The following is a 12,671-nucleotide window of genomic DNA, read 5'->3' on the forward strand; positions in this document are numbered from 1 at the left end:
TTTCACATGTTGCCAGTGCCCACTTCAATTGAGCTAATTCCATTTTATCACAGTGACGTGACGTAGATAATTTTACACGATCATCAAAATATTACCCTAAGATAAAAACAGAGGGTTCAAAAAAGGATGCAATGAAACACAAAATACACTCATATCCTCCGCCAGCGTGCAACTATTCGTGTCAAGACATATCTTTTGTAGTACAAACAAACAATTGGAAGCACTCTGCCATTATGGGTCCTCGCAGTAAAGCCCTCAATTGGCGGATGAAGTGGCGCGTGCCTGGACAGCCAAAACGCTTTCATTCCCGTGTCCGAATGCAACACGGGCATCCATGCTGCTGTGTTAAGGAAAAACGCCGTATGAGCCTTCAGGCGTTGCCATATTCCCTCGGACACATCAATAGTCTTCAGGAAAATTTGTGAATATTCTTCTTCCAATTGATCAGATAATTTTGTTTGTATAACTTGATCTAAATTGTCTGGAAATTTCAAGGAAAAATATTTATAACTTTCCTCAAAATTAAACATTTTATCGGAGGAAATTTGGCAACTCTCGAATGTTCATACGGTGTTCTTCCTTAGCATGGCAGCATGGAGCCCAACCAGTTGCATCCAGAGGTTAGAATGAAGTGATGGTGTTCTTCACATTCGACACTAACTAAAGGCGATTTGCTTGCTTCTCCTACGTAACTAAAATACAGATTTCCCTATCGCCCTGGTAAAAATTGGCGATACAGGAGTTCTTACAGCCGACTAAAGAAGGCTATTGAAAATCATATAGCTGGCTGTAGAAAGCGGAGCAAATCATATAGCCGGGCTATACGAAGCTATAAAAAAGTATACAGTCGGGCTATAGTTCCTATCGCCGGGCTTTACACTTTATCGCCTGGCTGTTGCTTTTTCGCCATCTATTATAAAAGGCTATAAAAAATTGTGTAGAAATTCGTGTGCTTTGGGAATCATTAAGTTTGATACGGAACCACCTTAATATTTACAAAACACACGTTATATTTTTCTTTAATACATATTTTTTTTTCATCAATTAAAATGAGATGGTTTATACAGAGTGTGCAAACATTTCAAAATCATGAGTTGAAAAACGCTGACTCTAAATAAATTAAATATTAGAGCCTAACACAAAGCGGAGCGGCGACGCATTGGCGCCTACAGACCTAACAGGGATACTTCACGCATTGCGCGGCGACGCACTGGCGCCTACAAACCTAACAGGGATACTTCACGCATTGCGCAATGCGTGAAGTATCCCTGTTGGGCGCCAATGCGCGTTTCGCGCTCTCTGCCTGCCCGCCGCGCCGCAGCGTGCCACGGCGTCTGAAGCAACTATTTCACACCAGAGGTATTGCACAGTATCATAAGAAATTGAAGGCACTCCAACATATTAAGAATGACAGGCTTCCTTCAAAAGTACGAAGTTTTCCTCGCAAAATAAATCAAGATACTACGGCATAAAAAGAGAGCGGTAGTCCAAAAACTAACTAAGTCCTAGTATCCGTATTTAGTAACGTTTAGCATAAACTTTATCGTCTGGCTGTTGCTTAATCGCCATCGGCTACAAAAGGCTATAAGAAATTGTACAGCCGGCTACAGAAGCTCTTGGAAATCTTACAGCCGGCTTTAGGTCAAAAAAAAATCGAAGAATCTCCAAGGCATAAAAAAAATAACGAGACATGATAAAAAACACATGATGTATTTTTAAAAAAACAAAATTTCACTTCACTAATCAAAGTTCACTAATACTATTTGGAAGAAACGTAAGTCCCCACCCCCCTTTGTTGCTTACAAACATACAAAATTATTTTCGCAAAGGACGGACAACTCTTTAAAAAGTGAAAAAATCATGAGTTAACGTCAACTGATGCTTGAATGATCTGAAGTAACTCTAAAATTAAGGCCAAAGTTATTACGATAGTGCATCGAGAGGGAATAATGATTCGCAATAATTGGAACCTACTTCTTAATTTAATTCAAAATTGATCAAAACATGCATACGCCTGACATACTGTAGAGTGTAGAGTGATTTAGGTTGCAGGGATTTTTTTACAAAATCTTATTAAAAACTAGGAACCATCTATTACTCGATCAACCAGTGAATCTTCAGTATAATAATCATCACTAATCATCACAGATGCACATTAAGTTGAAACTCATTTTACGCATGAAGTGGGTATATTCTGTACTGGTATAGTAAATTTTCCCGATCAAGCATTGTGAAAAGTTTACCATTTTCATTGTATTTACGTATTATGGCAGTTCGTAGCTCCTCTTACGCAATGACGTATCTCAATTTTGCACGTGAGCCCCAGAAAGCATGGATTTATATTTAAACCAGGGCTTACGTGGAAATTGAGATAAGTCCTCACGTCAAAGGAGCGACGAATTTCGTTCCAATCTCTGACGGTCAGTTCTTTTTTTAGTCCATACCGATAAATGTACATAACAACCTTGAGACTGGGATAGAGGATCTACAAGTCTCAGTTTAGCTGGAAGAAAAAACAAGAATCAACATGGTGGACGTCCCAGCTATAAAAAGGGTCAAACTTATTTGAACCACGTTTAGCAGGAAAGAACCAAGCTACATCAGCTATTGCCAATTATAACTGGGCAATTTCATTTTTTACAAGGTAATTTTTGTACGGATTCCTTCGGAAATTTTAATAGATTTGCTTTCAAAAATGTAGAAAATTCACTGAAATTTACACAAAAATTCGCACAACCATTTTCATGAAAAAAAATTAAATTGCCTAATTAAATTTGGCAATAGTTGATGTGGCTTGGTTCTTTTCTGCTTAACGGGTCCATTTGGAGCGTACCCTACACGGAGAAAAATTTATGGCTTTGTAAACCTATTAGTAGTTCATATGGAACACCAATAGAAGTCGTAAATGAACTACATATAATGATTCTCGGCCTGTGAACCATACTTAGGTATAAATAGGTAATAGGTTTATACTAAGGTATAAATACCATCACTGAGGTAAACGTGCTATTATTATGTCGTCTTTACTACTTTTAGTGGTATTCCACATGAACCACTAATCGGTTTATAAGCCATAGCTTTTTCTCAGTGACCTGATAACTATATTTCGCAACATGATCATTTGCGTTTTTTCCTGGATTTGCCTCTCCCATTCGCCCTATCCACACCGAGCCTGGTAAGATTATTGAAATCTATAATAGACAATTTCGGGGGTGACAAAGGCGGCAGCTCAGCAGTTCTCAGGGGCTCTTCGACTTCCATTTTCGGGGGTCGAGGGGGGAGACACGTGTGTGGCCTGATGCGGGGAACAGGGCGCCAGGGAACCGCGCTTGGGGATCCGTCATCCTCGCTGCTGCTGCTGCAGGAAGCTTCATTTTCGTCTCCAGAAGTCGCATTCGTGTCGCTCGCCGAAGTTTCCTTCTTCTTCGGTTCCGGCTTCAGGTGTCTCTTCTTTTTCCGCGTCCGGGACTTCCGGTGCGAGCTCCGGCCGAATCGTAGAGGGGATTTGCGAACTTTGACCTTCGTCTTGGGCTGCTCCGTCACGTGGATCACGCCGGTTACTTTGTAGTATTCTAGGTAGGTTTGAACGATGTTACGGCCGAGCCGATAGTCTGATGTCTTGGTTAAGAAAAAAATTCATGGGTTAGCAGATCTGCCGTGATAGCGAAGAGAGCCGTAAGTGCAAAATTTTCGAAATCGAGTTTTCTTCAAAATTCGACCAAACTCTTTTCGATGAAATTACTGAGACAGCTAAAACAGCAAAATTCATCCTAATTTAATGGAAACGAAACGTATGTAAAAGCCGTAAGTGCGCAAAAAATGACACAATTTTTTTTCGAGACAGCCGTAGATGCATGAGAGCCAATGAGAACAGTTCTTTCCAGTAAAGTGCCGCCCTTTTCTGCCAATTTCTAACCTGAAAATGTGTTTGTTGCGCGTCCAAAACGCAACCACGAAAGCATGCAGAAGATAGCACTTACGGCTGTCTTGCCTAACGATAACCTAGCATGAAAATGAAAAATACCCTTTTTATGTAATGGAAATAAAATCAGTCGATTTTTAATCATCCATACGATTTCTAGGAGTCTTCCGGACGATTAGTGGCAATTTGACAAAGAACGGAGGCTTCTTTCAATAAAATGTTCTTGTCAGAGGCTTCTGAGCCCGTTTTCTCTATACTTCATTTTTGCACTTACGGCTCTCTTCGCTATCACGGCAGAGATGGAAACTCTTGTCCCAAAGTAGCACAGATCGCAATAAGTAGCAATTGCATTGTAAGCATTTTGCAATTCCACTGCGCGTTGTGTATGTTGCCCAGCTTTTTTTTGAAGGGGCCCCGTTTATTGAAACTTATTGCAATAAAATTGAAGTAGGTTGCAATTTTTCATCGCACTGCGTATTGCCTATCTTTCTGACACATTGAGTTCATTTTGTTGATTGTTTAAAATTGACTAAATAATGTAAAAATATTGCAAATTAATGGTAAAAATGACAATTTTATTGAAATCAAATAGCAATTTAATTTCAATATTTTTGTTGCACTGTGCTACTTGGGTCTCTGATACGAAAATGACTTACGCCTGATTCTTGGACCTATTATTTATGCTAAAAGGAACTAGAGACGTGTGAAATATGAGATATGCTCCAATGGCGTCGCGTACTTTGCGATGTGTCGATTAATCTGCCATTTAAATCTATGGACAAGGATCGATAAAAAGGGTGTTTGCGACGAACACCTTAATAATCGATTCTTTACCATAGCTTCAAATGGGGAAATATCAATAATTGATCATTCACGCCTCGCCACTGACTCGTGCAAGCTGCATAGGGAACCAGGGCCGGATTTAGGGGGTGGCCACATGGGCCGCGGCCCATGACGGTAAATTTAGGGGGCGGCAAATGTTGTAATTTTTTCAAATGTAGGTATCAAGAAAAAAAATCTGATTCAGAAAAAAAATTACAAGCGAGAAAAGGCGAAAAAATCTCTCATTTCCTGAGAGTTAAAGTACAGTAATTTCTAATTTGTTCGTCATTCGGTTATACAAGAGACAGAAGTTGAGAGAGAAACCAAACACGCAATTTGGCCCGGAGTGGCGCGGCGTAGAGAGCAATGATGACGAGGACTTGAGATAGATGGAAAGGAGAAGCCCTCGCGGTCAGCATGAAACAATATTAGCGCCTACAAGACTCCACGAATACTTCACGCATTGCGTCAAACGTACTGCGATCAGAAGCGGTTGGCGTGAAACTCATAGTGCTTACAAGACTGCATGAATACTTCACGCATTGCGTCAAAAATAGTGTGGCCAGCAGCGGTCGGCGTGTGAATCGCATAGCGTCTACAAGGCTGTGGGGATACTTCACGCATAGGCCTTGTCCACACAGGGATAGGTTTACGGAACTTAATTTTCGCGCAAAGTTCCGTGAACTTTTGCTAGTGATGACACAAAAACTGGGCCCAACGCTAGTAAACGCGTCTAATGCACCCCTCCTCCTCTGGCACGTTCACTTGATGGTTTGTATCGATGTATCAAAACGAATGAGAAGGGGCGGCAAAATACAGGCGGCCCATGGCCGGCAAGTAGGTAAATCCGGCCCTGTAGGGAACAATGTAAAAGTGGGAGTGATTCCTTTCGGCAAAATGGAAAAGAGGGATTTGACATTAAATCAAAAGGAATTAAGCGCCAAAATATGCTAACTCATGAGCCATGGGCATGTGACAAGAGCGTTGTGACAACAGGATAAAAAATTGACATTGAAGTTGAGCAACAACTATTTTTAACCTGGGAGATGATACTCAAGAATGACTGATAAAAGGATACAAGATTCTTCTGTGAAAGAGATGTGTTCATTGGTGACAGGGTGGTTGTAGCCGTAGTATGAAACCAAAACTGAGTAACAATTGACACTGTCCTTTAGGACGTCGCAGAGATACCTGGAAAATAACAGCAAAATTTATAGTTTTTTTTTAGTTTGCAGATAAGTTTGCACCTCGTGAACACGATTTGCATCTGATAAAAAGAAAGAACACAGAGACGACAAGCGGGATACTCTATAAGGAGGATTAGATCGCAATGGTTTAATTATGGTTATGCTTATTGGTAATGAAATCAAACTGACTCAAGTTCCTCACCTCCTTGCTGTGTTTGCTTTGTTGGAGTCCCGATTGAACATAGTATTCTGAGGTGCAAAACAGTCTGTATTTTGTGCCAGAAGTTTTGGAAACACGATGTGCCTTTCAAACCTGCAGAAGATAAATTATTAAATTATTTCATAGCAACGAGTTGAGGTACAAATTATAGCTCTTTGTATCAAATGGGAAGAGGTTGCAGTTTGCGGCAACGCCATGTCAGTTTGTCTTCAATTTTTAGTGTAGGCAACATAAGCTCCTGCGTGGTCGAATAGTGGCATCATCATGAAATGGCACGCTCACTCGAGTCACAGACGAATGAGAGTTTTTATCAAACGGGAAGAGATATTTTCAACGTCATGTCCGTTTGCCTTTAATTTTCAAGTTAAGCAACATAAACGCTTTAGTGTGGTATCTTTCCGATAATGGTCCGACAGTCTCTGTGGACATACAATGATAAAATTGGAGGAAAATAATAAACAGAAGAATAGAGAAAGTAGAATAAGAAAAGAGGAATGAAAAGGAGGAACGAGAGAAAAGAAGAATAATAAAAGAGAAGGAAGAACTTGACGAAGAGGAAAAAGAGTTGAACAAAAGAGGAAGAGGAGGAATATGAGAAGAGAATGAAGATGGAAAAAAATGAGGGAATGAGAGTATACGAGCAAGAAGAAGAATAGGAAGATAAGTAAAGAGGAAGATGAGAAAAGAACTAAGAAGGAGAAAAAAAGGAATAAGAAAAAGAAAAAAGAGAGTGTTTTACATTGCTACCTACCACCCTAAGGTTACTTACTGCTCCTGTGGTAAAGGTCAAAGGACTGCGGAAAAATTCCGAGTCTTTGTCTGAAATCGTTCAAAAGTTACAGGACTTTCTAAAGACTTGAGGTCCTCCTTTGGAATAAATGTTCCGAGTACGCTTGCAATTTCACGATGATACTACTATTCAACCTCTTTCATATTTTTCTTTCATCTTCCTCCTCCTCTTCTTCTTCTTCTTCTTCTTCTTATTCTCCTCCTCCTTTCTCTTTCCATTAACTTTAAACTTTGAACCAAATCTTCTGCTATCGAATACGAAAAATCATGGAGAATTTAAGTTTTATGTTGACCGGCTTCTCGAAAGGAAAATACAATTTTGAAGGAAGTCTACAACGTCGCAAATGGAGGAACGTCGTCTCTCATTTTGCCCCAAAATAAGTATGTATAAAATTGAAGGCATTATGAGTTTCCTCTCTCAACTTATATTCGTCTGTAACGATAAACAATGGGACGCGTTTGCTACGGCGCCTTGATACAACTATACAACCTCCACGGATGTCCGTATTGCGTTCAAAAAATTGAAGGCGTTTTGACTCCCTGCTCATACTACCTGTAGTTGATTCGATGGACAAACGCGTTGGTCGGCGGTGACGGGGACTTGATGCATTTTTTTGAACTTGATGGATGTCCGTATCGCACCGACTGAAGTGCGAAACCACGTATCTCCATTGCGGTGTTTCAAAATTTCAGTAACGAAAATAATGGTCTGAGGCCGATGAAGGTCAATGATGCTGATTCTAATCAATGAATCTCATATTATGGTAAGTAAATCACTAACATCTGTGCGCTTATTTTGTTTGTCCCATTCATGTAAACCTGCTCTTCTAAAATTCGCTTCCGTTGAAAATAGAAACTCCTTCCAATACCCTTCGCCGAGTTTGGTCTTTTAGGATGAATAATAGAGATGATTAATGTGACGCGTCCGAGGAAAATTGCTCTTGACTCCCCTTTCCAGATAAACTTTCCATGGGAAAGGAAATAAAGTGAGGTAAAATTATTACTTTCCGCTATCGATGCCAAATTATTCAAAATATAATGGCAAAATGAACAGATCAAGTTTTAGCAATACGCTCGTGTGTACACTACATGATTTGATTTTTTCTTCCTTCTTTTAGCAACTGATAATAATAAAGACATATTAAGACATAGGCTTATGATTGGCCTATGATCTTATGATATTATTACTTAAATTTCAATGGGGATTCTTACTTTTGAGTTGAGAGACCTTTGAGAGCCAAGACCAAAGAGCCATTGCGGGTTGTATTTGAGTGAATTGAAAATTGTAGGTTCATACATTTGGAGTCTTTTGATTAGCCTCTATCATCTTGTCTTACATTTTTGCAATATCCTTCATTGTCAAGCTTATTTTCAAGTTTGTAGAATATGAAACCTTTGGAAGTTTGAAATTTTATATTTAATTTTCCTTTTCCATCAGGACAAATACCGCTTATCATGGGCCATTTTAATACACAAGCCATCAGGACAGTTGGTTTTTAGCCAACTTGCTTTTATTTTTCTGTACAATTAAGGAAAGTTTCTCATTCGAACGGAAACATCGCTCAAGTCTACCTCCTTCCCTCGGAAAGAGCGGAGGAATGTTTTCTCTAAATTTTTTTTTTTATTTATTTATTTGTCATTTGGCAAAAATGTTTTGAAACCAATACACAAACACGACCCTATTGATTAATAAAATAATAATGTTTTAGTGAAAACTTCGCGACATTGCAGTGCAATTAATTCTGGCTCTTACCCCTTTAGTTTCGATGTATGTTAAAATTGTAAGTGTTTGAAACTTTAAACTGCAAAAATCGCTTCTTATTTATTTATTTTCTGTACGGTTTGATTGAGCTAATTTGGTTGGAAAAAATGTTGGCATTCGGGTTTATCTTTAAAGTTTTCCTTCAAATTTTGATCCAAGCCATTGCTGCATGCAGAATGAAGTCCACTGAAGCGGAAAGTTGGCGTGCGCTCAAAACAGATAAGACCGCAAAACGACTGAACGCCCTTCCTCTGCACTCCTATCAACCTTTCACCATTAATCATGAATTTCACCTGGGTTCCGTTTTTTGTATCGTGGAATGTCTTAGTTTACTTTTCCTATAGGAATAAACATTTTCATGACACAATCAACCCCGTCCCCTTGAACTTAAATGGTCGAAGATCTTAAGGGAAGTAATTAATATTAAAATTAAGCAAGACACGTTTGAATTCAATGAAATTAAATTTAAATAAGTTTGGAGAAGAAACATAACAATCATGAATGTGCATTAAATCCTCCCGCAATAATACGTATCTCGCAAAAATCAATGGATAAACTTTGTTGTAAAAAATATATGACACTAAGAGGGTCTGTTGCAAATTTTTTGAGTTTTCTTTCTTCTCGATGAATTGACTACGAGCTCAAAAAACGAAAACACATTTAATTAACCCCCAGATGCTCAAGCCGTGTCAAATTGACCCGCGGCTTCCTGAAAATCCCGCGTGTTAAAAAATCCTTGTGCACCGCAGATTTAATGGACCGGTTCATAAGAGATCTAGATATAGATCTAAAATGCATCGTAAAAAAAGAATCAAACATTAATCGGAAAAGAGGAAAATTCCCGAATCTGAGTGACGCGTCTTTCAGTAGAATAGGGTGGAGCATTGCGAGTTTACGCCTCGCACCACCGCGCCTTCAATTTTGCAGATGCGACACGGACATCCATCACGCTTGAATAGTTGTATGTCTGCGCCGTCATCAACCGGCATCCTTTCCCTTGCTCTATTACATTTCCATAATATGTTGGTTTCGTTTGTCTTATTTTTAGTGGTGCTTCAAAGGCTACGTAATCAACACAGCCGAAGATCTGTGTTGCGCCTTCAATTTTGCAGGCGCAACACAGACATCCATAACGCACGAATAATTAATTGTATTTGTGCGCTGTCATTATAATGCGTGATGAGGTGTAAATCTCAAATTGCCTCGTAACTTGAGGTTAATGAATGTTTGCAAAATGCAATCTCAATGTTTCAACTCGTAGTTTTTTATATCGATGATTCTTCATCTCGTCTTTAAAAACATTGTACCTATAAGCCGACATAAATACCTGTACACGTCATCGTATGTGTTCCCGTACACAAACACGCCCTTCAAACTTGAATGAGCATGCAGGTCCAATATGAAATCTAATTCCAAATTCTGGAAAGAAAAAAATTGCGAGAGTATAAAAATACATGGCAAAGAAATAAAAATTTACTTCGTAATGGGGATTTATAGAAAAATAGATGAACCATCGATTTCTGATATTAAAGCTCTTATTTCCAAACTAAAAATGTTACACAGAACTCACCTGCGAGTGAAAGATAAGTCTGTCATTTCGATGAAATAGTTCTGCTAGTACTCCTTGTAATTAATTAATTTTCTCAACTTTAACGCACATTTTGTGCTGCTGAGTCCCATTTAATCTTTCTTATTTTTCTAATTATAAAAATAAAGCTCGATGGTGAATGTTTCTTACACTTCTTGTGTGCATATTATCTTGCTATATGCTATTCCTGAATGCCATGAAATTTAGTTTAAAAGAGAGGAGTTGGGGGTGAATACCTTGTCTTGATGCAAGGAATTGATGAAAGAAAGAGTAGCGTGTAGAGTCGGATGAATCCACTCGGAGACTTGATGCCACGCTCGGTTTAGATCAATGCCCATCAGAGTTGACCTGCAAATTAATTTCAAATTACACTGTGCAACAAAAAAAAATGAAAAAAATGTCTCCCGGACGAGATAAGGTGATCTTTATGTATTTTGAGGCGCTGAATCCGAATATGACCTCCGTTTTTTTCCATCACCCTCCAGTTTTCCGGAAAAGTCGATTTTACCCGGAAAAAAAAACGGCCATTTTTGGGCATTTTTGGTGTTTTTGCGACTATTACCCCCTGCAGAATGTAGGTAAAATTTTTCTCCGGTACGAGAAACGGCTAATCCGATGTATTTTGAGCCGCTGAGTCCGAAAATGACCTCCGTTTTTTCCCATCACCCTCCAGTTTTTTGGAAAAGCGACTTTTCCCCCGGAAAATGAGCAAATTTGAAGTATATTTGTCATGCATGCAATTTATTTGTATACATTTTTCTGGACCCGTGGTACAGTCATTCTTATGTATTTTAAGCCGCTGAATCCGAATATGACCTCGGTTTTTTTCCATCACCCCCCAATTTTCCGGTAAAGTCGATTTTTCCGAGCCTAAATTTGTGTATAAGCTTTCCCGGACTCAAAGGGGATCAAAACTATATTTAAACGTGTCCGCGACGTGCGATACATCGATTCTCATGTATTTTGACTAGCTGAACCCGAATATGATCTTGGATTTTTCAGATCACCCACAATTTTCCCGGAAAATCGATTTTCCTTGGAAAACTACATTTTTCGGTGTTTTTTGGACGATTTTCCTGTTGTGAGGAGTCTAAGAAATTTTCCGAGATCCTCTGTAGGTCTCTTCTGCTATATTAAGAGCAGCTGAATCCACATTTGACCTCTATTCATCTCTGACAACCCCCCGTTTTCTAGAAAGTCCGATTTTTCAGGGAAAAAAGCTTTTCCGAACCGTCCCCACCTCCAGGGAAATTTGAAAATTTTTCCGCTCGTGTGATACATCGATTCTTATGTAATTTGAGCTAGAAAACCCGAATATGACCTCAGAAATTCGTTATCACCCACCATTTTCACGAAAAACTCGATCTTTTTAGAAAAATGGATATTTTTGATCATTTACGGTATTTTTGCGACTGTTGCTCCTTGTGGAATGTGCGTAAGATTGTTCTTAGCTACAAATTAGATTGTGCATCACGTATTGTGAGTCCCTGAGTACGGAAATGGCCTCTATTTTTTTCTATGAGCCCTCAGTTTTGTAAAAAAGACACTTTTTGCCGGGAGACTGAGTGAAATTGACTTATTTTAGTCTGGCATGCAATTCTTTATTTAAATAATTATCCTGGATGTGTGAAGGGGAAATTCCTATGTAGTTTCAGATGCTACATCAGAATATGACCTCAAATTTTTCCCATCACCCTCCATTTTGTCGGAAAAGTAGATTTTTCTCGGAGAACGTGTTTTTAGTATATTTCCGAAATTTTCCCAGAAAATCGAGTTTTTCGTAAAAATGGTGAGTGATGACGAATTTCTGAGGTCATATTCGGGTTTTCTAGCTCAAATTACATAAGAATCGATGTATCGCACGTGCGGAAAAATTTTCAAATTTCCCTGGAGGTGGGGACGGTTCGGAAAAGCTTTTTTCCCTGAAAAATCGGACTTTCTAGAAAACGGGGGGTTGTCAGAGATGAATAGAGGTCAAATGTGGATTCAGCTGCTCTTAATATAGCAGAAGAGACCTACAGAGGATCTCAGAAAATTTCTTAGACTCCTCACAACAGGAAAATCGTCCAAAAAACACCGAAAAATGTAGTTTTCCAAGGAAAATCGATTTTCCGGGAAAATCGTGGGTGATCTGAAAAATCCAAGATCATATTCGGGTTCATCTAGTCAAAATACATGAGAATCGATGTATCGCACGTCGCGGACACGTTTTAAATATAGTTTTGATCCCCTTTGAGTCCGGGAAAGCTTATACACAAATTTAGGCTCGGAAAAATCGACTTTACCGGAAAATTGGGGGGTGATGGAAAAAAACCGAGGTCATATTCGGATTCAGCGGCTTAAAATACATAAGAGTGACTGTACCACGGGTCCAGAAAAAT

General features: G+C 39.1%; 1 protein-coding gene across 1 annotated transcript in view; it reads right to left on the reverse strand.

Moving 5' to 3' along the window:
• Positions 1-1,335: 1,335 nt before the first annotated feature.
• LOC140225898 (cytosolic carboxypeptidase 6-like) overlaps positions 1,336-12,671 on the reverse strand; it is a 35,498-nt gene continuing 24,162 nt past the window's right edge. Inside the window, exons 8-12 of the mRNA XM_072305880.1 lie at positions 10,527-10,638; positions 10,030-10,121; positions 6,134-6,244; positions 5,823-5,935; positions 1,336-3,611 (exon numbers count right to left, since the gene is read on the reverse strand). Coding sequence (XP_072161981.1) covers positions 3,118-3,611; positions 5,823-5,935; positions 6,134-6,244; positions 10,030-10,121; positions 10,527-10,638 — 922 coding nt within the window. The 3' untranslated portion in view covers positions 1,336-3,117. The remainder of the gene's footprint in view (positions 3,612-5,822; positions 5,936-6,133; positions 6,245-10,029; positions 10,122-10,526; positions 10,639-12,671) is intronic.

The sequence above is a fragment of the Bemisia tabaci genome, unplaced genomic scaffold (assembly GCF_918797505.1).
Source record: "Bemisia tabaci unplaced genomic scaffold, PGI_BMITA_v3".
Lineage (NCBI taxonomy): Eukaryota > Metazoa > Arthropoda > Insecta > Hemiptera > Aleyrodidae > Bemisia > Bemisia tabaci.